At 42.0% G+C, this 22,691-nt stretch overlaps 1 protein-coding gene across 2 annotated transcripts in view; it reads left to right on the top strand.

Annotated features, from left to right (window-relative positions):
* Nucleotides 1-22,691, top strand: part of TADA2A (transcriptional adaptor 2A) — a 279,922-nt gene that overhangs the window by 108,189 nt on the left and 149,042 nt on the right. For both annotated transcript variants that reach the window (XM_086954889.1, XM_086954888.1), the window contains exon 9: nucleotides 8,307-8,350. In XM_086954889.1, coding sequence (XP_086811015.1) covers nucleotides 8,307-8,350 — 44 coding nt within the window. The remainder of the gene's footprint in view (nucleotides 1-8,306; nucleotides 8,351-22,691) is intronic.

Raw genomic sequence — 22,691 nt, 5'->3', positions numbered from 1 at the left:
TATGTTATGTTATGTTATCGGATTCTTCTATAGCGCAACAGCTACTCCAGAAGGAGTGTCCCGGCGCTTTGGTGAAGAGGTCCTTCGGGGGTGGCAACATAACTGCAAAACATAAGGAAAGGCGGGGGCTTATCTGGTGAAGAGCCAAGTTTTTAAAGCCTTTCTGAAAGACTTCAGGCTGGGGATCTGTCTAAGGGAAAGGGGAAGCTCATTCCAAGCACAAGGAGCCAAGTGATGAAAAGAGCGACCGCCTTGTCTGGCACGTTTAATGGTCGGAACAACCATTTTAGACGGGGAGGCGGACCGTAAGGCCCTGTTAGGTTTGTAAAAAGCAAGACGTTTCCTGATGTAACTAGGGCCAATATCATGAAGGGCTTTGAAGGTCAGCGTCAGACTTTTGAAAAGGACCCTCTTGGCTATAGGAAGCCAGTGCAGTTCCTTCAACAGGTCTGAGGCACTAGCGTGTCTAGGGAGCCCGTAGATAGCCCGGGCAGCTGAATTTTGGACTACTTGAAGTCTCCTCACAAGGTATTTGGGGAGTCCTAGATAGAGGGCATTTGCGTAGTCTAATCTAGACCCAACAAGTGCTTGAACAATAACCCTTCGATGGTTAATTGAGATCAAGGGGAGAAATTTTCTAAGCATCCGAAGGATCCCGAAACATTTCCCCGAGAGACAGGATATTTGAGGCCCAAAGGTTAAATCATTGTCGACAATGATTCCTAGATTTTTTGCCTTAACACTTGCGTTTGCAGGTGGAAACAAGTCTTGCGGCCACCAGCTTTTCCAATTTGGTTCAGTGGCGCAGCCAAAGAAAAGCAGCTCCGACTTGTCGGAGTTGCATTTTAAGCCGTGTCCTCTGAACCAACCAAATACTGCCTCTAGGCAGCTTCTGATGCGAGTCCCGTCAAACACCTCATTCTTGTCATATGTGAACAAGAGCTGGGTGTCGTCAGCGTATGACACGATCTGAGCGCCGAACGACTCCGCCACCTCTGCAAGGGGGGCCAGAAAGATGTTAAAGAGCAGGGGGCTAAGAATAGACCCCTGAGGGACCCCTACTTCCAGAGGTGCCATAGCGGCGGAGTGTGGAGGCGCCCAGATCGTTTGCCGACGGCCGGCTAGGAAGGATTTAAGCCAGTTCCACACCGTCCCCCGAAGACCGCATTCCCAGAGTCGTATTAGGAGGGTATCATGGGGAACGGTGTCGAACGCCGCCGACAGGTCCAACATGGCCTTTCCTCCAGCATCCAATACCTCTCTGATAGCGGTAGTGACTTCAAGTAACGCGGTCTCTGTGCTATAATTAGCACGAAAACCGGATTGAGTGTTGTGCAACAGATGGTTCTCCTTGATGAAATCAGAGATTGATCTGTGCACATGTCTTTCTGCCACCTTCGCCAGAGCAGGGAGGAGAGAGATTGGCCTGTAGTTGGCATGAACGATGGGATCAAGGGCTGGTTTTTTTAGAAGTGGAAGAATGAGGGCACTCTTCCAAGCCCGAGGGACTCCACCAGAAGACAGTGAGGAGTTAAGGATGGAATTGATGAGGCCGTTTAGCGCTGGGGCTATTTTGTTGAGACAAGAAACAGGGCAGGGATCAAGAGGTGAGCCCGACTTCAGTCCTGCCAGATGGTCTAATGAGGAAGCAAGACTCAACGGGGGAAATTCCCAGAGAGTGGGAACTGAGACAGGTTGTGAGGAGGAAAGGGCACCAGGTGGAGCGACCTTAGGTTGTTTAAAGTGAACAGCAAGGGAAACTTGGATAGATGTTATCTTGTCTACAAAAAAATGCGCTAGTTCAATCAGCCAGGGTTCTGAGTGAGACTGAGCGGGAGTGCCTAGGGACGGGGAAGTAAAGTCCTTGACAATTTTAAAGATTTCCTTACATGAGTTTTCTGATTCATCAATACGACGTTCAAGATAGGATTTTTTTTCACTCCATAACAACTTGTGGTAGGATCTGGTCAGATTTTTAAGTTTTACTTTCTCCAAAGGATTGTAATCCTTCCTCCAGGCTCTTTCAGCTCTCTTGCAGTTTTGGCGAGCTTCCCTAAGCTGAGAAGTGAACCAAGGGGCAGAGGGCCGTTTGTTCCCAGATTTAGCTACTTTCTCGGGCACGAGAATCGCCAGTCTTGCCGTAAGCCACTCAGCAAAATGGGCTAGATCATCTTCCACGTAACCTGACAGAGTACAGGGTGAACATGTCATGGCCTGCAGTAGCATCTCATTTGAGAGCAGATGGAAAGGTCTAGAAGTTCGTTTGGAAGAGATAGTAGATTTTGATCTAGAAGGTACGTACTTTGGGGATTAAATAAAATGTCCGTAGAGTAGGGTGGTGTTTGTATAAAAATTTTAATTCGTCTTTGCTAATAAGACACTCTGGCTGCCATCTCAACAGTTCATTTCTGTAGCCCCATTGATTTTCTTTACTGCGACTCCATTACTTAGCTCATAGCACTGTGTGTCATTCAGATGTTTAAATGCCTCCATCCTGTAAGATTCCTTATTCCAAAGAACAATGTTGCCTTCTTTGTCAGCATTATTTATTACAACTGAATCATTATTTTTAAGTTTGGTCATTAGTTGAAAATATTCTTTGCTTTTGCCATGGTGTCTTGGTCTGGAATTGTACGATTTTTTATAAAGCGATTTTAATTCATCTGTAATACGTTCATGAAAAATGTCCACGGCGTCCCTAGGCTTTATTGGAACAAAAGTAGAAGAGGCTTTGAAAGGGCTGTTGCCCGATGAGGAAATAGTAATATTTTCCTGTTGTGCTGCCATCTGTGTACTGCACACATCCTCCTCACTCCGTAATGCATGCAGTGTTGTCAACCGTGGAATTTCTCCCGCCGTGAGGCTTGCCCTATCTACTTGTGCCGGGACCGTAATTTTTTCTTGCCCATGGTTTTTAATCGGGAAGTATTTTTTAAGTTTCAGTTTTCTGATGAATTTGTAAACATCCACACGTGTTTGAACAAGATTAAAACTACTTTCTGGGCAATAACTCAAACCAAGTGCTAGAAGTTGTTGCTCTGCTTCATTAAGTTCAATATCAGTCAAGTTGATAATGGTTTGTCGTTGAGGTGTTACTTTTTGCGCCAGTTCCTCTTTTTCAACTGACCTCTGCTTTGAACGTTTGGTGCATTTGCGTCTCTCTCTCCTGCGGCGATTCCTTTCTTTGCTTGTAATGGTTGTGGATTTCTCGGTCGCAGAGATTGTTTTCTTTGTTCCCTGATCAAATCCATTTCTTCAGCATAGGAGAGAGGACCTAATGACCTAGAGACACTTTCCGCACCACTGCTTGTCTCTGAATCAGTGTCACTCATTACCAGACTTGATTCTGATCCAGAAGATTCAACACTCGTTGCTGTTGTAAGTCCACTAATTATTGCCTGCCCGGTTTGCATGCCAGATTTAGTAAGCACTTTTTGCTTTTTAACCAGGTCATTTTTCCTTGCAAATGTAAACACCTGCCAAGGCTCGTAATCATTTTTATCACGTGCAAATTTCCATATTTTTCTAGTTTTAATCGTTTCCTCATGTTTATCTTTTCTTGCATGCATTTCCTTTATGCTTTTTTCAACCAAGTCTCTATTGCTCTCATTGGTAATCAAATCCAATTCACCTTGTAGGCGTATTATTTCGCTGAGATCTTTTTCTCTATCAATTCTTGCATACTTGATAAGAAGGCATACCTAATCTCATTGAAGCCTCAAGCTTACTTTCCGCCCACTCTTTCAAAAGTAACGGGTTTGGCTGTTCAAAGCTGGTTGCTAACATTATTCTAAATCCCCTCGGCACCTGACCCGCTTCGTGGTATTTTTCGAGAGACTTCACCTCCCACCACTTAGTGAGCTCACTTTTGTGATGTTTCTCCAACGATTTAATGAGACTTTTAACACCTGGATTCTGTACGACTTTATCTATATTTTGTCCAGCTTTTTTCTCCACTGCCGGTAAATTCAAAAATAGCTCTTCTGCAACTTTCTCTCAATTTCTTTCATCCATAGTTAAAGCACTGCAGTTCTTTCGCTTGTGTCTAATCAATATATGTTTGGCCGTTTCAGAGCGGCAAAAACACACCCGTAGCCGCTTAAGAATACCTCCCCTCCTGCCAGCAATGGTGGTCTAAAAGTCCCCAACTTACTGCTGTAGTGAATGCGGGATTTTATCTTCTTCCCAACCAGGCAGGGGGCCGAACACTAACTGAAATTCCCAAACGGAATATATGTATGTATACGTGTATGTATGTATGTATGTATGTATATATATATATGTATATATATATGCCACAAATTTCACTCCGGAAAGGAAAAACAGAGGCCAGAGGGGGATCCTTTGGTGAAGCTTTATTTGCCCAGATGCACAGGAAAACAGTGGCGGCAAATATATTTCGGCGATGTCCGTGCCTTCATCAGCGCCCTTCACTGTGAGGAGTCTTGCGAATTAGTCCAATAGTCCTGCTCCTCTGTTTAGTAGTTTTCAGGCCACTACACTCCTCCCACTAAACAATACCGTTCACCTGTTGGTAGTTTAGGGTAAATGCCGAACTTCAACTCCCAGCTTGCACTGTCGTCATGCAGCCGGGCTGGTGATGTGCAGGAGTTATTGGAATGTTCCTTGTTGGTAGTAGCTTGGTGCAGGTATGGCGAGAGGACCCCCGCCGCTGACATCGGAGCTTCCAGACTTCACCTCGGGTCCCCTCGTATCGCAGCCGCCGTCATTCAAGGTGAGTTTACAAGCGTGGGCTGCTGAGTGGCTACACAACGCCCTAACAGAAGCGAGTGCCTCTGACCGTGCAACACAGTTCCTTGAATGGTGGCTGGCACCGGGCTATTCGCTAACACGAGGAAAAGAAGCACTGCATGCAGTGCGGTCGCCCAACTTGCCCGGGCCACTTGGTGCTACGAGGCCATCTGTGCAGCGCTGCAGGCTAGCGCTGGAAATATGCCACAAATTTCACTCCGGAAAGGAAAAACAGAGGCCAGAGGGGGATCCTTTGGTGAAGCTTTATTTGCCCAGATGCACAGGAAAACAGTGGCGGCCAATATATTTCGGCGATGTCCGTGCCTTCATCAGCGCCCTTCACTGTGAGGAGTCTTGCGAATTAGTCCAATAGTCCTGCTCCTCTGTTTAGTAGTTTTCAGGCCACTACACTCCTCCCACTAAACAATACCGTTCACCTGTTGGTAGTTTAGGGTAAATGCCGAACTTCAACTCCCAGCTTGCACTGTCGTCATGCAGCCGGGCAACGTAAATGAGGACACTCCAGCCCAATTTCTCGATCTCCGCTTATGTTTATTTTCTGCGCACACACACAGCTAACAAGCAAACGCGTTTCGGCGTTGCCGCCTTCGTCAGTGCTCGCCAACGGAGCCATTTTTTAGAGTTTAAATAAAGTTAACATTCAAAAAACATCACATGTTAAAATGGTAAACATAAAAGAGGCACACTAAATTCATTTACATTTGGCAGCCATCTTTGAATGGTTAATTCACCATCCGCAATCTAATATGCTGCTAAGGATATACCCTCATTGACTAGAATTGCATTATTTTATACAGCGCGTTTAAATTAATCTCCGTTATTTAAAGTTTTGGTTTGGAATATTTTATCCATGTTGCTCTACATTCGTATCTGCTGTATATTGTATTTTATTCCCTTGCCTAGTTTGGGATATGGTCTCATTATTTCAGCCCTGGATGGGCATACTCACGGATTCTTAATGCAGCATGCGTTCGTGAACAATTTGAGAAAAGTGCCTCAGGGTATCTGCGTAGTGCCCTGGATGGGCTTTTAATTGTCTCCATGTAATTCGGATGATACCCTTGTATGGGGTGGTGGAGACAGCGTGCAGTGTCATAATTCTTTTAAATTCTTCAAAGAGTATTCGGGTAGGGGTTTTATTATATATATATACAGTTGGTGGCATTGTTGGACCTCTCCTATAAGTGTGCCCACATCTCCTCTTCGTTGTTCAGGCCTTTCGGGTTCTTGGTCTGCAACATAATAATGTAGCGAGATTCCAACATTCTCAACTTTCTGACCCAGTCTCCTCCTCTTTCAGTCCTCACCAGCTGATCCAGTATGAAAAGGATAGCAAGTTGTTGTTGCTTTGATGTTCTTTTTCATAGTGGCGAGCCACTGGGTATGCCTGATCCTTCAGATTGATGGCCCTCATATGCTCGAGAACCCTCAACTTGGTCTGCTTGATGGTACTGCCCACGTATTTCTTTCCACATGGGCATACCAGGCAATAGACCGTAAACTCGGAATTGCAGTTCAACAGTTTCAGGATTTTTTTCTTTTTTTGCCCCCTTCCCGGTACCTCATACTCTTTCACTTTCTGGGAATTTTTGCAGGCCTTGCATTTCATGCACGGGTAAAAACCCAATGCAGGAGCTTTTTTTCTCTTCTTACTCTCGAAGTGGCTACTCACTAGATGGTCCTTCAGTGAGTGACTCCTGCGATAGGTGACAAGCGGAGATCGAGAAATTGGGCTGGAGTGTCCTCATTTACGTAGCAGTTCCACGGATGGGAACTGTGTGTTGACAATATGTATATATATATATGTATGTGTATATATGTATATATATATGTATGTGTATATATGTATATATATATGTATGTGTATATATGTATATATATATGTATGTGTATATATGTATATATATATGTATGTGTATATATGTATATATATATGTATGTGTATATATGTATATATATATATGTATGTGTATATATGTATATATATATATGTATGTGTATATATGTATATATATGTATGTGTATATTTGTGTATGTGTATATTTGTATATATATATATGTATGTGTATATTTGTATATATATATGTATGTGTATATATGTATATATATATGTATGTGTATATATGTATATATATATGTATGTGTATATATGTATATATATATGTATGTGTATATATGTATATATATATGTATGTGTATATATGTATATATATATGTATGTGTATATATGTATATATATATGTATGTGTATATATGTATATATATATGTATGTGTATATATGTATATATATATGTATGTGTATATATGTATATATATATGTATGTGTATATATGTATATATATATGTATGTGTATATATGTATATATATATGTATGTGTATATATGTATATATATATGTATGTGTATATATGTATATATATGTATGTGTATATATGTATATATATATGTATGTGTATATATGTATATATATATGTATGTGTATATATGTATATATATGTATGTGTATATATGTATATATATGTATGTGTATGTATGTGTATATATATGTATGTGTGTGTATGTGTATATATATGTATGTGTATATATATGTATATATGTATGTGTATGTATGTGTATATATGTATATATATGTATGTGTATATGTGTATATGTATGTGTATGTGTATATATATATGTATGTGTGTGTGTATGAATGCACCTATAAAAGTATCCACTGGAAGATGTTAAAGTAAAGTGGACATTAGTATGTGAGAAGTGTCGGTGTGTCTTGGTGTTTGGCCACCTTTGAAAAAGTTCTAGGTAGAACGAAACACGTCAGGATTACCATGCTAAGTCACCATGAATAAAATGAAATAAGAAGTAACAAGTAACGCTACGCGTGGGGCTCACCTTCGTTGTTGGGGAATATGGATTATATGTGTATATATATATATATGTGTGTGTATATACATATATATATATATAATCACAAACTTTCTTTTATTCTATATACAGATAGTGTATTCTTTATCTTGCTCAATCTAGTTGTTTTCATATTAGGTGATAACCTTCTGAAAAATTGACTTTTAATGAAAGATGTGTTTTTCATTGGAGCGCTCTGATTTCCATTTTTATCTCCAAGCACTGTCAGTTCAAGTTGGCATCCTGTTTTGCTTCTTTTGTTTTTTTTACTGTAGGTGCTCATATGAACCAGAGAGGGAACAAGTAGACATGAATAAGTACTTTGCACTGCAAGTGCATGGCAGAGTAAAAACTAATTTACCAAACTGCATTTACATTTTATTAAATCAGAAGGGCATGCATGTAAACATTTACTGAGTTAAAAATAATCAAATGGGAATAGAAGTGTTTGTATGTGATTTTATGTGCATAAACAATATGCTGTGAAGAATGCTGATGCTGTACAGGGCTCCTAAATTCATGTGAGTTTTAGTTTCTGAAGCATCTAAAACATTCATATGATTGAATACAAGCAGTCTTCGATAATATAAGTTCTTTGAATTAACTATGCCTATGTGATTTTATTTTATAGGATTATCAGAGACCATGGTTTGATCAACCTCAGAAAATGTCAGAGTAAGTACTGAAAGCAGCACAAAATACTGAAACATGAGTGTGCAATACACACCAGACTTTAACAGTGATCTATCATAAATTTACAAGCCCTGCATGCACCAACTTTTTTACAGAGGCCTCCATGTCATAGTTATATAATAGTTTTAAGAGAAAACAGTACTGTGGTTCCACCTCTCTGTGGAAGTGGAAAACTGTGGTTGTAGCATGTTGCTGTAGATATTTGTTTTATATACTCCTGCCATCTTGTCAAGAGCTCGGACATTTGCAACTTGTTTCTCTTTGACGAAATCTCTTGAGCTCTAAGGTATATTTTCACTGTTCTTTATGCCTGCATTGCGTGAGGGCACTGACTCTCTTTTAGATTGTTTTTTTCCGCATTCTGGTTCAGGCCTTATGACTGGAGCTCCAGGATCGAGGCACACTTTGATGTTTCCACTGCTCCCGGTCTTCTTTCAACACTGATAGGAGCAGAAAACAACACACCACTGCCAACTCACTGCTGAGACCTCCACAACAGAAAATGCCTCTGGTCTGACCATCGCCAGATTTGTAATTTGTGTTTGTCACCTTAAGACTGTGACCGCTAGTGTGAGGTGTTCCTGGAGTTGAGGTGCAAAAGGACTCCTCATCAACGGAGGGCAGACACTGAACCCATCATAAGATGTACAGACACTCCACAGAGGACACTGGTTATCTACGGGGAAGAAACCCCGGGTGTGGAGGTTATCGAGGAAGTGGGCTTCGGACATTCCGGAACACCAACTATTTCGGATGCAGTTTTATCCTGCGGTTTAGACAATTAGACAATGAGACAATGAGACAATAGGACAAAGCGAAAGGACAATACTACGGGCCAGTGGTATGGCAGAGCCTCATAGCAAGCCCACCATTTCCCTCAATGCGAGGCAGATCGGGCCATTAGTCTTTCTAAGTTAAGCCAGCCTTCTGGGGGCACCAAATAGCTCTGGCATAGGTCAATCTCGCACAAAAGCCCACAACCTAGCACCCTCTGCATCCACAACTTGCAACATTCCCAACCAGCAGGCAAGCCTTACATTTTTGCTTCCTCAGCAGCAAAGCTCATGCCTGTGTTGAAAACGGCAACAGGCCCCAAGACTCATCTGGTGCTGAAAAACTACTCGGAGCCGACACTACCTTCGGCACCGAAACTCCGGTAACCAAGACCTCCATTGACGCTGAAGCAGCCCACTTCAAAGGTATTGCTTCCAAGGACAACCCCTTTTATATTGAGAGCTTTCGGCTTCAAAAGCCGCGTTGACTCAGAGCAATCCATTCTTGAACACCTCCAAGTGGAGCTCAATGCCCGGCAAAAGACACTATAATCCATTCACAGACGTTAAAGATTACTACTAAACCACCCCCTAGAGTGGCTGACAGCCTACCACCTAAGCGGAAGCCAGCCTTCGAGAAGGACTTGGTTTCAGCTTCAGAATCGTCTCCCGATTGGCTTCCGGTCACAAAGAGAGGCACAAGGGCAAGAGCCCTATGACCTTTGCCCCTTACACTCCTCTACCCCTCTCCCCACCTTCCACCTCCTCCTCTCCCTTCTCTGCTATCACTAGACATTCTACCAAGAGCATATACAATCCTCAGCAGGATCACATAGCCTTTACCATGGAGAAGAGAAATATACCATAGCTGGGGAGTCAGGCGACCAGTGATAACACTGGGATGATTGTTCTCAGACATGTCACCTGAATACAAAGGGGACAATAGTTATTCGCAGAGGGCAAGACCATCTCTAACTCAGATATACGTTGTGCCCTCGATGCAGCAGACACTGTAGCACTAGGGCTCAATACAAGTATCCTCATTTGACGTTATGCATGGCTCTGTATATAGAGTTTTAAAACTGAGGTGCAGCAACACCTGCTTAATCTCCCCCTTGATGGAAAACCTTTGCTTGGGCCACAAGTTGACCAAATATTGGAGAAGCTTTAAAAAGATATTGAAAGTGGAGTGGTGTGGCTCACTGGTTTGAGGCGGCAGACCATGAGGCAGAGGTGGGCCTGGGACCAGGGTTCGATTCCCGACGCGGCAGGTCTTGGGCCATGGTCAGCGGACTCGATAATTCTCGCCTCGGTGCCTACTCTAACCAGGGGTCCCACTAGGCAACTCTGGGCAATAGCTTGCTTAATCTCTACTAACGGCCCCATCAGCGCCGGGGATGCTTGTCTTCACCTTGGAGATGCCCAGAAGGGACCATCTCACAGGGAAAGCCAGGATGGGTTCCCCAGCGGTATACAGCGCCGGGACGCCCCTTTGCTGGGGCAGCTGTGCGCTTTACAAGTATACAACATTTAACTTTTAACATATGACTAAGGCCATGGGGGCCCTCCAAACCACAAGTCCAAGGGGGTCCTTTCGTAGGCCTTAATATTGTGCAGGTTCTAAAACCAACTCTCTAGATACGAGCTCCTACCAACATGACCGTGTCAGCCGTACACTTCTAGAGGTTACACAGTAGGTGGATATAGTGGTAACAACAACAAAGGAAGCACCACAACTGGTCCTGGAAGGGACGCCTCCACCCCTACAAAACACTGACTCCCTAAACCTCTCAACCAAACACACAACACTTTTTGGGCTAGGATCAAAGATTTCATGCCAAAAACAATCAATCAATCCATCCTGGTCTGTCCATTGTAATTACAAGTTGTGCTCCCACTGTCCTTTGGTCCTTTTTGCTATCCCAATAGACACCTGGGTCAACACCAAGAAGAGGGCAGACACTGTTTTCCGATCCAGCCTTTGTGTCATTATCAGCACCAGGGCCTAACTCCTGGGAGGTTCCACCCTAGATGGTCCTCAGGTTGTTTTAACAGATTTTGCTAATATGGCAAATGTTAAGAACTGAACCACTACGAAGCACATAGTTGACACATAGGCCCTCAAAGTAGCTCAACCATTTCTATACCCGCTTCAAGCCATGCTTTCAGCTCCCTACAGTGGTGTTCAGTGCTCGAGGTGAAAGTCTCTGAGTTGGAAATCCGGGTTGTATGATTAAACAACTACCACTGAAATCACGAGTGCCTAAACCACGAAGGTTAAAGAACGACCAAATGCTAACCACTAAGTATTGAACCACGAAAACAATTCTTTTGACATACAAACCAACTCTACCCATATTTTTAAACTGGTGTAAATGATAACCAGCTATATTTGAAAATGCCATTCTTACAGTGTTTTTCTTCTTTAACAATACAAATTTTTACACGTAGACGCTTACCTCTTTTTTTAATGACATTTTCTACTTTGCTACTAAGCCTTGAATTAAATAAAAATATTTCTGGTATTAACGTTTGATTAAGGAAAATCTATTTTTGCTTTGCAAACTGGGCTACACTGTTTTAGGATTGCAGAAAATAGAGAAGAATGGAGGAAAAGAAATTAAGGAAACCTCACGAAAAGGGCGATCGTAGTGATGAAAAAAACCCTGCTAGAATCGGATAAAGAAAGCAGAAGTACCGGGTGATCTGTTCTTCAAATGATTATATATATTCCAACCTACTTTATTTTTGAACACTGAGCAATAGAACCTGAATACAAAAGTGAAAAATGACAGAGATCACACAGAATGACACTGTGAACCTGGGATGTGAAAGTGGTCACAACTAGAATGCAAACTTAATTGGTGGCATATCAAACATAAAATTAAAACCAAATGCACTATTTAAAGCGATTTTTTTTTTAAACACGGCAGCATAAAAACATCTGAAAACAATCCTACAGTGCCATCTATTGGCCGCACAAGGTAAATTAAAACTTAATAAACTTTTGCTCATCTTTAAAAGTCGTTGGTAGGGCCACTCGTTGTTTAATGTAGTAGTTGTTGTGGTGGTCGTGGTTCAGTTGCAAGTCGTTGTTAAGGCCACTTGTTAAAAAATCGTTGTGTAGGCTGTTTCCCGGAAATCCGATACTGTGAGGACCAGCGAAGCAGAACCCTGGCCCAGCTCCAATACCAACCACTTCTTTTGGCCGAAACCATGTGGATGCTTCATTCCTCCCTGTGAACCATTTACAATCGCCCAGTAAAGCAGTTTCCCCACTTTGTTTCCCTCAGTCAGAGAGAGAATCGGACAAGGACCAGTCAAAGGATGATTAGTAGAAAACACCCATGAAATGGCTCAAATGCTCACAACTATTATGAGGTATGCAATGTTGGTGGTGTTTACTGTATCAAAAGGGAAAAGAAGATTGCCCCAGCAATTGGAGGAAGTATACATTAGCACTATCCCTAAACCAACATATACCTTGACCAGTGTGAGTCCTATAGACCATTTGAACCTATCAAATAGAATCAAAATATTTGTCTGACGTTGAAATGGAGATTTGTTACGGGGATCCTTACTTAGACTGAGGCTTGGTTCTCTAAGGTTGCAGCATTTAATATCCACAGTAGGCTAGCACGCTTGTGCACAGGAAAAAGTTACTGCACGTAAGGAACTAAAAGATGCATGAAAGACAAACCACATAATTCTCACTTAAAGTTAACACTAGATCAGTTTAACCTGAAACTTACACTGGAGGGAAACCACCCAAAAAAGTGGCAGCAGCTCTTTCAGGGGTTAAGTACAGGAAAAGATGCAAAGACATTCCAACAATTCATCTTTTTTTTTAGTAGCCTTTATATACTTTGCCAGGCTGATGCCACTTGTGGCTGACCTTTTCTCCAAGAAATACTGCAAGTTCCCATCTTGTTAGGTACCTCTGCACAAGCATTTAATGTTGTAACAGTCAACTTAGATTAGTGCATAGAGCATGCAGGGAAAGTAATTATCTTTCTGTGGAAAAAAATGCATCCTTCACTCCCCATTATTTATGACAGTATTCTGTTTTATCTCCCTGCGTAAAGATTGCGCAAGTCATTTTTATTTCCCTTGCAGTATGGGACATACCAGGATAAATATGTGTTCACATGCCCCTTGCCATCCCCATTTCGCAGAACCCTTCCATCCTCTAACGCAGACTTGTTGCTAAAGATTACCACATGAGGAAGTGGAACTTCTACATGTAAAAATCCACAAATCCTAATTCTTTACATTAGGATTGGTATTTTGTGAACATAAATTGCTCGTTTTATGCACCTACGTAAAGATTAGATTTGCAAACATTTTTAGGAATGAGGCCCTGTGAGTTTTCACACATGCCTTTCTATAGAGACAAGACTTGCAGGTGGCTCAGTTGTTTCCTCTGAAGTTCGAGACCATCAAAATCTATTTAGGACCTAGTTATAGTAACAATCCATCTCTTTTGTTCAGCAGTTCAATAGTGAGTTTAAACCCCACCCCTTACCCTCCATCTTACACTCACTCACTTGTTCACTCTTAGTTAAGCTGCCTTTGGTTTTTACGAGGTCATTTTGGATCCCTTGTTTTAGCCAAATGCAGCAATAACATCCCAAGGATTGGTAGAGAAAAGAGTTGGTATATGCAAATTGCTTCTTACAGTCGCCCTCAAATACTTCGTGACACCTGTGCACTAAATGAACACCATGCTTTCATCCACAAGAAACGTGGGCTGAAGCTCAACCTCCTTTGAGTTCCCATAGTCCCGTTAATAGACTATACTTAACAGAACCTACTGGATTTTAACGTATAAACCTGGGTAGTTTGGGTCACCAGAGAGCAATCATCACCTCCCTTTGTAAACTCTTTGATGCACGTATTAATTGTTTGTTATGACTGTTCACCTCCCGTTTTGCTATGATTCTGGATGCTATAGAGTCTCAAGCATCCCGAAAGCAACAGAAAGACAACATAGTGCAAATTCAGAAAAGGTAAAAATATTTTTGAAAACATTGAAATAATACATAACAAACCTCTTTTAGAAGGGAACATACACTTCTTACTCTGCATTCTGCCAAGCCAATAGTTTGGATACAAGGTCTAGGGCTTAGCCTCGCTCCCTTTTTAGATCGAAACCTAGCAGACAGTGTAGCTGTTTGGTTTGCTAACGCCATCTTGGAGACATTCGGAAAGCTTCCCTGGGAATGCATTCTGCTCATTGCTTCCCATTGGCTTTGCGATTTGTTACTCGCATTTTCTTGTTTTTAATTGCTGGTTTGATTAGTTTTAGGCTGTTCATATTGGGTTTGTCCCTTTCCTTGCCCGAACCCTGTTTACTGTATTCCTCCACCAGTACTGAATTTCTGTAAACAGCCTTTAAATCTTGTTCTTATCTTGTCAGATTTGCTGTGCATTCAGAGACAGAGGTCGAAAGTCAGGCTCCGTCTTCCAGGGAGCTTGGTGTTTACTTTTCTTTCTCTGACTTCAAAGTGAGAGGGTTTATGTGACATTCCTGCTGGGGACCCATATAATACAGAAAGGTTGTAAGATGTTGTATTTTATTCTAGCTGGATACTCTGGGCGTGTTGTACGATATTTTTTTTCTAGCACAAACTAAATTTAAATGTCTGAAAATGAACAGCACAGATATCTTAGAATATGGAAAGCATAAACGAAGCACAATTTTTGGTAATTCTGAAGTGTGATGGAAACATATTTTAATACGAACAAAACAAATCCATACACCATTTCTACACATTAGGTGTGCGCTGTACATACCTTTATCCGTAAAACTGTATGACTGTGCAAATGTAATGGTCATTTCAATTGAGGATATGTGGTCTGTAATGGCAGTCTGCTACCACACCATGCATACTCCACCCATCTATAATCTTCACCACTCCATGACACCGCACTTTACTCTGCAACACTCCACACTATGGTACTCCACACCACTCCGCAGTGCGGTACTCCACTCCACACACTACTCTGCACCACTCAGTGTCTCTACCCTACACCACTCTACTCTATGCCAATGCACTCTACTCTGGAACAATCTACTCTACGCCACTCTATACCACTCTGCCCCGCTCCACTCTACCATGCGCCACTTCACTCTACCCTGCTGCACTCTAAGCAACTCTACTTTACACTGCTGCACTCTGTCAGTGCCCTCTAAACCAGTTTACTCAAAATCAATACACTCTACAACACCCTACTGTATTCTACATCGCTTTACTGTGCACCATTCTAGATCACTTAACACTGCACCATTCTACGCCACTGCACTCTGCGCCAGTCTACTCTGCAACACTGCACTCTACGCCACTATACTCTACAACACTCAATGTCTCTTTACTCTGCACCACTCTACGCCACTGCACTCTACGCCACTGCACTCTACGGCACTCTGTGGACTGAACTCTACTCTCTGCCACTATACTCTACACTACTCTACTCTATGCCACTTTACTGCACACTACGCCGCTACACTTTGCACCACTACACCTTATGCGACTTTAATCTACTGTGCACCTCTGCACTCTATGCCACTTCACTCTTCCATGTCATGGGTGATGTAATATGTGACGTCATCAGCAGTGCATTGTGGGCGCGCGAGTTATAGTTAGCTGAACTAACTCTAACGGGGGGATTTCAATGGTTTTATATGAGTGAAACATCCAGCTAACTATAACATGTGTGAAACCTATGGTTTTTTCTGTGAATTTCCAAGGTTTTTAAAATGCTAATTCCTAACTATAACGTGGCTAAAACCTATGGTTTTTTCAGTGAATTTGCAAGGTTTTTAAATACTAATTCCTAACTATAACGTGCCTAAAACCTACGTTTTTTCAGTGAATATATAAATATAAATATATAAACTAAACTAAACACACACTTCCCTTACAAAGAAATGGAAAGTTTGCATCCCTGTAACCTCTCTTATTTTTCACCTTATTCATCTTCTGCTCAATCAACACATCATCCACAAATACACAAACCTACTTACTGCCTTTCTTGGCTGAGCTTATCAATTATTCTTCTTTAATTCAAAGTGCAGGCCCTTTATTCAGCATTCTTCGTAACTACTACCCATCAATAGCAGTGGGTAATTTGCACACTTCTGTCCATTCTTGCGTCCTTACTACCGCACACTGTGTGTACTTTATGCACTAGCTTGCTTCCTTAGATGTGGTACTCGTTTCTCTTGCTCCCACTGCGGAATCCAACACCCTATCTGTGTAATGAGCTGGAAATCCAAAGATTCTCTTCACTGACAAGGCAGTGGGTAGTTTGCGTGTCTCTAGCGTTTTCTTATTTTTCACCTTTTTTATCTTCCACTCAATCAACACATCATCCACACATACACACAAGTATTTGCTGCATACCTTAGCTGTGATTATCAACTATTCTTCTATTTCATATTCCTATTCAAAGTGCAGGCCTTTATTGAGCATTTTTATTGTAACAAGCACCCCAGCCAAAGGCATTGTAAATTTGCACACTTGCTCCCTTTCTTAGCTAGGGTTATCAATTATTCTTCAATTTCATATTCTGATTCAAACTCAAGGCCCTTTATCGAGCCTTTTTGTTGTAACTACTGTTGCAGGAATTCTGCTCCTACGCAGAACTGTGCATAAAGACTTAGGACCTCAATGAATTACGGTGTACCAAAACCCACCTTAGTACCCAAACTCCCTACCAGACTTGCAATCAGTGACTCATTGGTTCTTCGTCTTCGACCCTCTCCCACCCCCCCCCCTCCCACCCCTGTACCCTCTGTCAAAACCCTTGGATTTAAAATCAATAATGAACTCTCCTTACATTCTCAAGTTTCTGCTGTGGTTTCCTCAGCCTTCCTTTCACTCAGGACTATCCGCAGAGTCTCTCGATTTTTCGCCCCAGACGCGCTCAAACTAATTCTTTTAGCCATGGTAACATCTCGCCTAGATTATGGTAATATCCTTTACCATGGCATGCCCGATTACCTTTTGAGACGCCTCCAGCTTGTTCAAAACCAGGCCGCTCGGCTGATTTTTAACCTCTCTAAGTCACACCATGTAACCCCTCTCCTCTTTACCCTGCACTGGCTCCCTGTCCGACAACGCATCTTATTCAAGCTCGGTTGCACCATCTTTAAAGCCCGGACAGGTTCTGCCCCCTCCTTCATTAACTCAGCCATCCAATCCTACACACCTTCACGAGACCTTCGATCCGCTTCTCACCACCTTCTCCTGGTTCCCCGTTTTAAACGGAAGAAGTGGGGTGGCTCTAAATTTTCTACCACGGGTCCAGTCTTCTGGAACTCTCTTCCATTGCACCTCAGAACCTGCACCCAGTACTCCCTTGTAGTGTAGTTCCTAGTTTCCCACTAGGCCCTGCGCATTGGAATAACATAAACAGTAGTATCGACGTGGAACTGCTTATATTCCAGGCCTCCACTGACTATGCTAAACTTAATTGGGTTGTGTTACCAACTAGCTCAGAGGTCACTGGAAACTTTCTTCTCTGCATAGGAAGTGATCAGCTTCCTTGGCACAGACAAGAAGGGATTCAGCTTTCCAACAACCGTGCAACATGACAACTTTGCTCCTCAGATCAAGAGTCGATCTCTAGGGTCGTGTGAAACAATAGACACAGATTTCACTCAGTCAGTCTAGTGCAGTTTACTTTCACAGTATGTAGAGAATAGAGAGACGGGCGTGTATCAATAAAGGTTAACATTTATTGAACAGTCTTTCTTCTCATACAAGAGAAATGTATTGCCACAATTGCAATAACTGTTATTATAAAAAGTACGTACAGTAAGATAAGAATAGTGAAATAGAACTGTAAAAGCATTGATATGGTTTCTTAGCCATACAATGGTTTAAAAGTAATAAAACATTTATACAGTCATATATACATTAGGCTAACATACTCAACTGGTGCTTCTAACTAAGCCTACCCCAGTGTGCCTGACCTAGGCCTAACACGTGAGAAGGGGAGTAAGTAAGTAGCTTAAGTTAAGTTGGTTTTGCCAAGGTTTGTTCCAAGAATTCTCGTCTAAGGGTTTAGTCAACACCATACCTCTGAATAGAATGATGGAGGATTGGTATCTCCTTCAGGGGTCTCTCTCGATATCCCAGTCACCTGCGAGGGTAAACTGGAAGCGCCGGGACTGGATTTCTCTGCACGAGAAAGGCAGCGGCTTCTCTCAGCGCGTCTGGAGGAAGGAGGGGTGACAGCGTCCGCGGGCAGCTGGGCTGGATGTCTTCGCAGAGGACGGCTGCACGGCTCCTCAAGCGTACTGCACCATAGGTCGCGCTGTAGCGGCGATAATGGTAATCAGCAGCTTCACCACCACAGGATAGCAGGCTGCAGCGACAGAGTGCTAGTTTTTACCAACACGGGGTCATGCAGGCAGCTGGCATCAGCAACATGTTCGCTCATTGCTTAAGGCAACGTTGGTAATATTTATACCTGACAGGTGCCGGGTTTGACGCAAGTTTGCTGGACATAAGACGTCAATTAAAGATGTCACTAGGAAGTGGCAGCTATCAGTTGCTCATTAGAGTTCTATTACTAATCAAAACATAGCAAGCGGGGATTTCCAGGTTTGCTAAGTTTTTATCTTGTTGAAGAACTCGGAGTGTTATCTAGGAATATCAGATAGTGACTGCTGCTCTGTCATTGCACTAATTGGTCGCAAAGGAAGTAGCAGAGAGTCATGCTGGAATGTGGCTCTGTGGCTCTGTTCGTGTGAGGCCAGAGATGACTTTACAGAAAATCGTACTTGAACGGTTATGCCAATATAGGGAAAAAGGGGCTTTATAGCCGAATAGGGGCATAAGGTCACAGTATCGATCAGGAACCTAGATAAGCACATGACACCCACTCCACGAATTCATGTCCATCAAAATTACTAAAACTAAGCAATTAGATGTATGTGTAACATTGCCCACCCCAAAATACATAAATGCATTCGAAATAGGCGTACTTGTAATACATGGAATTTAGGTACTGTACGTTGTTTAAAAAGCATAGTAATCATTCAAAAAAATTATTGCATATGAAATCAATGAACGATTATGCATAAAGAATTACACATGAAGTATCTCTGACAGAAGAAATGCGAGATAAATCATCACATAAAAATGCATTGTAATAATATGTGTGCTAGAGGCTGGTGTTATGTTGTTATGTCTCTAGATGTGTTTAGAAATAGAAGTGTGAAGCTTCTGTTCTCTAAGAATAGTTTTTACGTTAAGCAAAGAATTGTTCGTGCCAAAAAGAAAAGGGTCAATATTTGAAAAATTGTCCAATTCAAAGAAAAAATCAGTTTTACCAAAGCTCCTGGCAGTTTTATGTTGATCAAAACTGAAGGCCGAATTCAGAGTTCATGGGAACGCCGTGTGTCGGAAAAGCTTCTCAAAAGTTATTGTTTCTCTATGGGTGAGAACATCGTATCAGACAGGCTCGCAAAGAATTGGTCTACAAAATCAGGTGATAGTTCAACCAAATTAGATAGCGCTGTAACTTGGCAGGTGTGAGAATGATTGCTGTCATCGAAGACAGTACCAGTCCCGCTCACAGAACGTTGTACCTGGATGATGTTGCTTTTGTCACTCGCTCCACTGTTACCACTTGGCTGTAGTACAGGAGTCTCCACGAATGCCGTCATCAGGATTGGTAGCCGCTGGGGACAACACAATGCGTGAGCCGTTATTGGACTTAGCAAAGTATCGACGTCCATTGGTACTGCTGATGGAAGTGAAAGACAGATGTCCAACACGCATTCCTCGCCGCAAAGCATACACCGTAGCACAGGTAAAATGCAATTTTGCCATATTGGTCTGAATGAAAGGAACCAGGTCATGTTTAGATCTCTCAGCCTGGCCAATCCGAGGACGTTAGTTATCCTGTCCCTGTAGCGCATTGCTAGGATTGTTTCTTCCATTCCCATGGGAGCTATGTCTGAGCCGAGGCTTGCCATATCGTAGCAGGAGGGTCAAAAACAGAATCCCTGCGATGAGTCCAAAAAATAGTGGAATACCACCAAAGATGGAGTGCACAAAATTAGGAAAGATTCCCAAAATTGCCTGGAAGGGTGTTAGCAGTCCCGTAAAGACTGTCTTAAATATGCCTGGGATGCTCGTGGCACTAGACATGTTAAAGAGTTGCTCGAGCATTTGTACGAAATGCACGGGGCAATTTGTTGATAAAAGGTCATGGACCTCAGTAGCCGTCCTTGCGACTAGAAGATCATATGTCTCTTTAGATGACGTTATAGGCACTGTTGTCTGTAAAAGCACAGATTTCATTTTGCTTAATGTATCAATTCGTATAGAATAGAGATTCAGACGAGGCCAGAGGGGAGTCACTGTGTCTGGAGGCCCGCTCGGAAACAATGCTTGCATACAACATTTGACCATGGACGTTACTTCTACTAGATAACTTAGTCCGGGCGCGAGGCCACAGCACCTGTGATCCGTTCTTAGAATGTAACTCCCGTTTGCGAGTTGCATAAAGAAGGGCTCTATCTGAGTTGCAGGTGTGACTAGCTGGTGGCATGAAAGGTTGTTTGAATTGCCATCACATGCTCCGTGTAAATTAATACCCTGACACAAAAGTATACCGCTTAGTGAATGTTTACAGTTGTCACCACTAAGAAATACATTTTTGTCGCTGTCACTATAGCAAGAATGAGTGTATGGTAATTTCCATTCGGATTTAACATATCCCTTACCCAATTGTTCATATTGGCCAGCAGGTATGTACTCAAGGCACTTTTTAAAGCGGAAAGTTGTTATCGGAATAGTGATAACCCCGTGTATTATCCATTCAATGACAGGGCTCTCTGACATTGTCAATGGTAATCTCTCGAGTTTCTCGATGCTCAAGATTGTATAGTCTGCTCCTTTCTGTGCCAAACTGATCTGTTTATCAGTAAGGTTAAAAATGGAAAATAATGACGTTGTGTTTATCAGACGCCAAGGCACATAGCCTGAACGAAGATTTTGCAGCGTCCAGCCTAGTTCTATAATAGAACGTAATTGAGATTGGCCATGTTGTAACATTAGCAAATCTCTGTCTATCACATCAAAGGCAGATGATACAATATTGTCCAAAGAATATATTCTGGAAGACAGAGTCATTAACCCATTGTCTACTACAGAAAGTGATTTTTCCAAATTAATACGATCAATTTCTCGTATCTTTTCAACAGTTTCAATTTGCTTTACTTTCCAAGCCTCGTTGTAAGCAGCATAGATACTGGTCGCTATGAAACGCTTTTGACGCTGTTTGCGTGGTCCAAGAATGAAATCGCGCAAATCAGCACCATCTTTTAGTAAAGACAAGTGTTGCTTAATTTCAGCCAGTGTGGATGTAGTTAGCCATTCTAGGCAGAGTTTGCCTACACTGTATGTGGTTATAATTCCTGGATGTTGTCTCTGGGAATATCTTGAGTCTAATCTGGTCATTTTTAAACCCTGTGTTTTATTCAGGAATCGATCTTGACAGCTATTTGTGTCTGTAGGCCAGATTAACCACTTTTTCCAATCAGGATGTGTTCTGTTGAAATGTAAAATGTGTGACACGTCTAACTCATTATCTGCAGTTGCATTCTCAGCTATTGGCTTTGGTATAGACGGTGTTTTCATTTCTTTGTTTTTGGCTAGGCCAAGACAAGATGTTTGGTGTACAGTGTCATTTAAAAATAACATTTGTTCTGGTATCATGCAGGTTCTAAACAGTGCTTCTATGCCTTGCACCTGCCAATCTTTTGTACCCCAAATTGATTTCGTTTCAATATTAGTTTTCCAATAATCAAAACCAAATGTCATCATTTTGTCATAAAATGCTTCTGAATATATCAATTTAGAATTTGTCAGCATTGTTTTCATTCCTGTTTTATCTAACAGTTTATAATAAAACGTTTCTGCATCACTGGTGTTAAACCCTGAAAAATATTTGAATTTCTCAAAAAATGCTTTAGAACTGCTTTTAGGTGGTGTAGAACAATGTTCCCATTGGTTATACATAAAAACATTTCTAGGCTGTGCAGATTTATGCAAGTAATGATCCCCATAGTGGGTGTAACAGAATAACTGCTCATAACTGGATGAACCTTGTAAATAATCATGATCTGTGAATCTAGCTGACATCACTAAATCATACATCATGTCATTAATACTGTTAAAGTCCCAATTATCAGAGAATGTACTTGGTGTAACAAAGTCACTTAAGGAAACCTTTAGTTGATGAGGATACTTCAGGATTTCGACCGGACCATAGATCTCATAGTCTGTTTTCTCCCATACTACCCCACCAGGTATTGGAATTGCTGTGACATTTACTGTTGACAGTTCTCTTTTCTTCACGTGGGATGATCTGTGTGGTTTCAGGACTAGGTTGATGTTCTGACTTGCTGTGTCCATTCAATTGTAATGAACTTTCCTAAAATTAAAACTAAAATTAGGCAGAGTAGGAGTATGAATACCCCTGAGATAATCCAATGCTCAATCAACGGCGAATCCAGATAAAGTTCT

Source organism: Lissotriton vulgaris, chromosome 2_1 (assembly GCF_964263255.1).
Source record: "Lissotriton vulgaris chromosome 2_1, aLisVul1.2, whole genome shotgun sequence".
NCBI classification, from domain to species: domain Eukaryota; kingdom Metazoa; phylum Chordata; class Amphibia; order Caudata; family Salamandridae; genus Lissotriton; species Lissotriton vulgaris.
The sequence above is the reverse complement of the archived record's forward strand: the minus strand, read 5'-3'. Positions and strand labels throughout refer to the sequence as shown.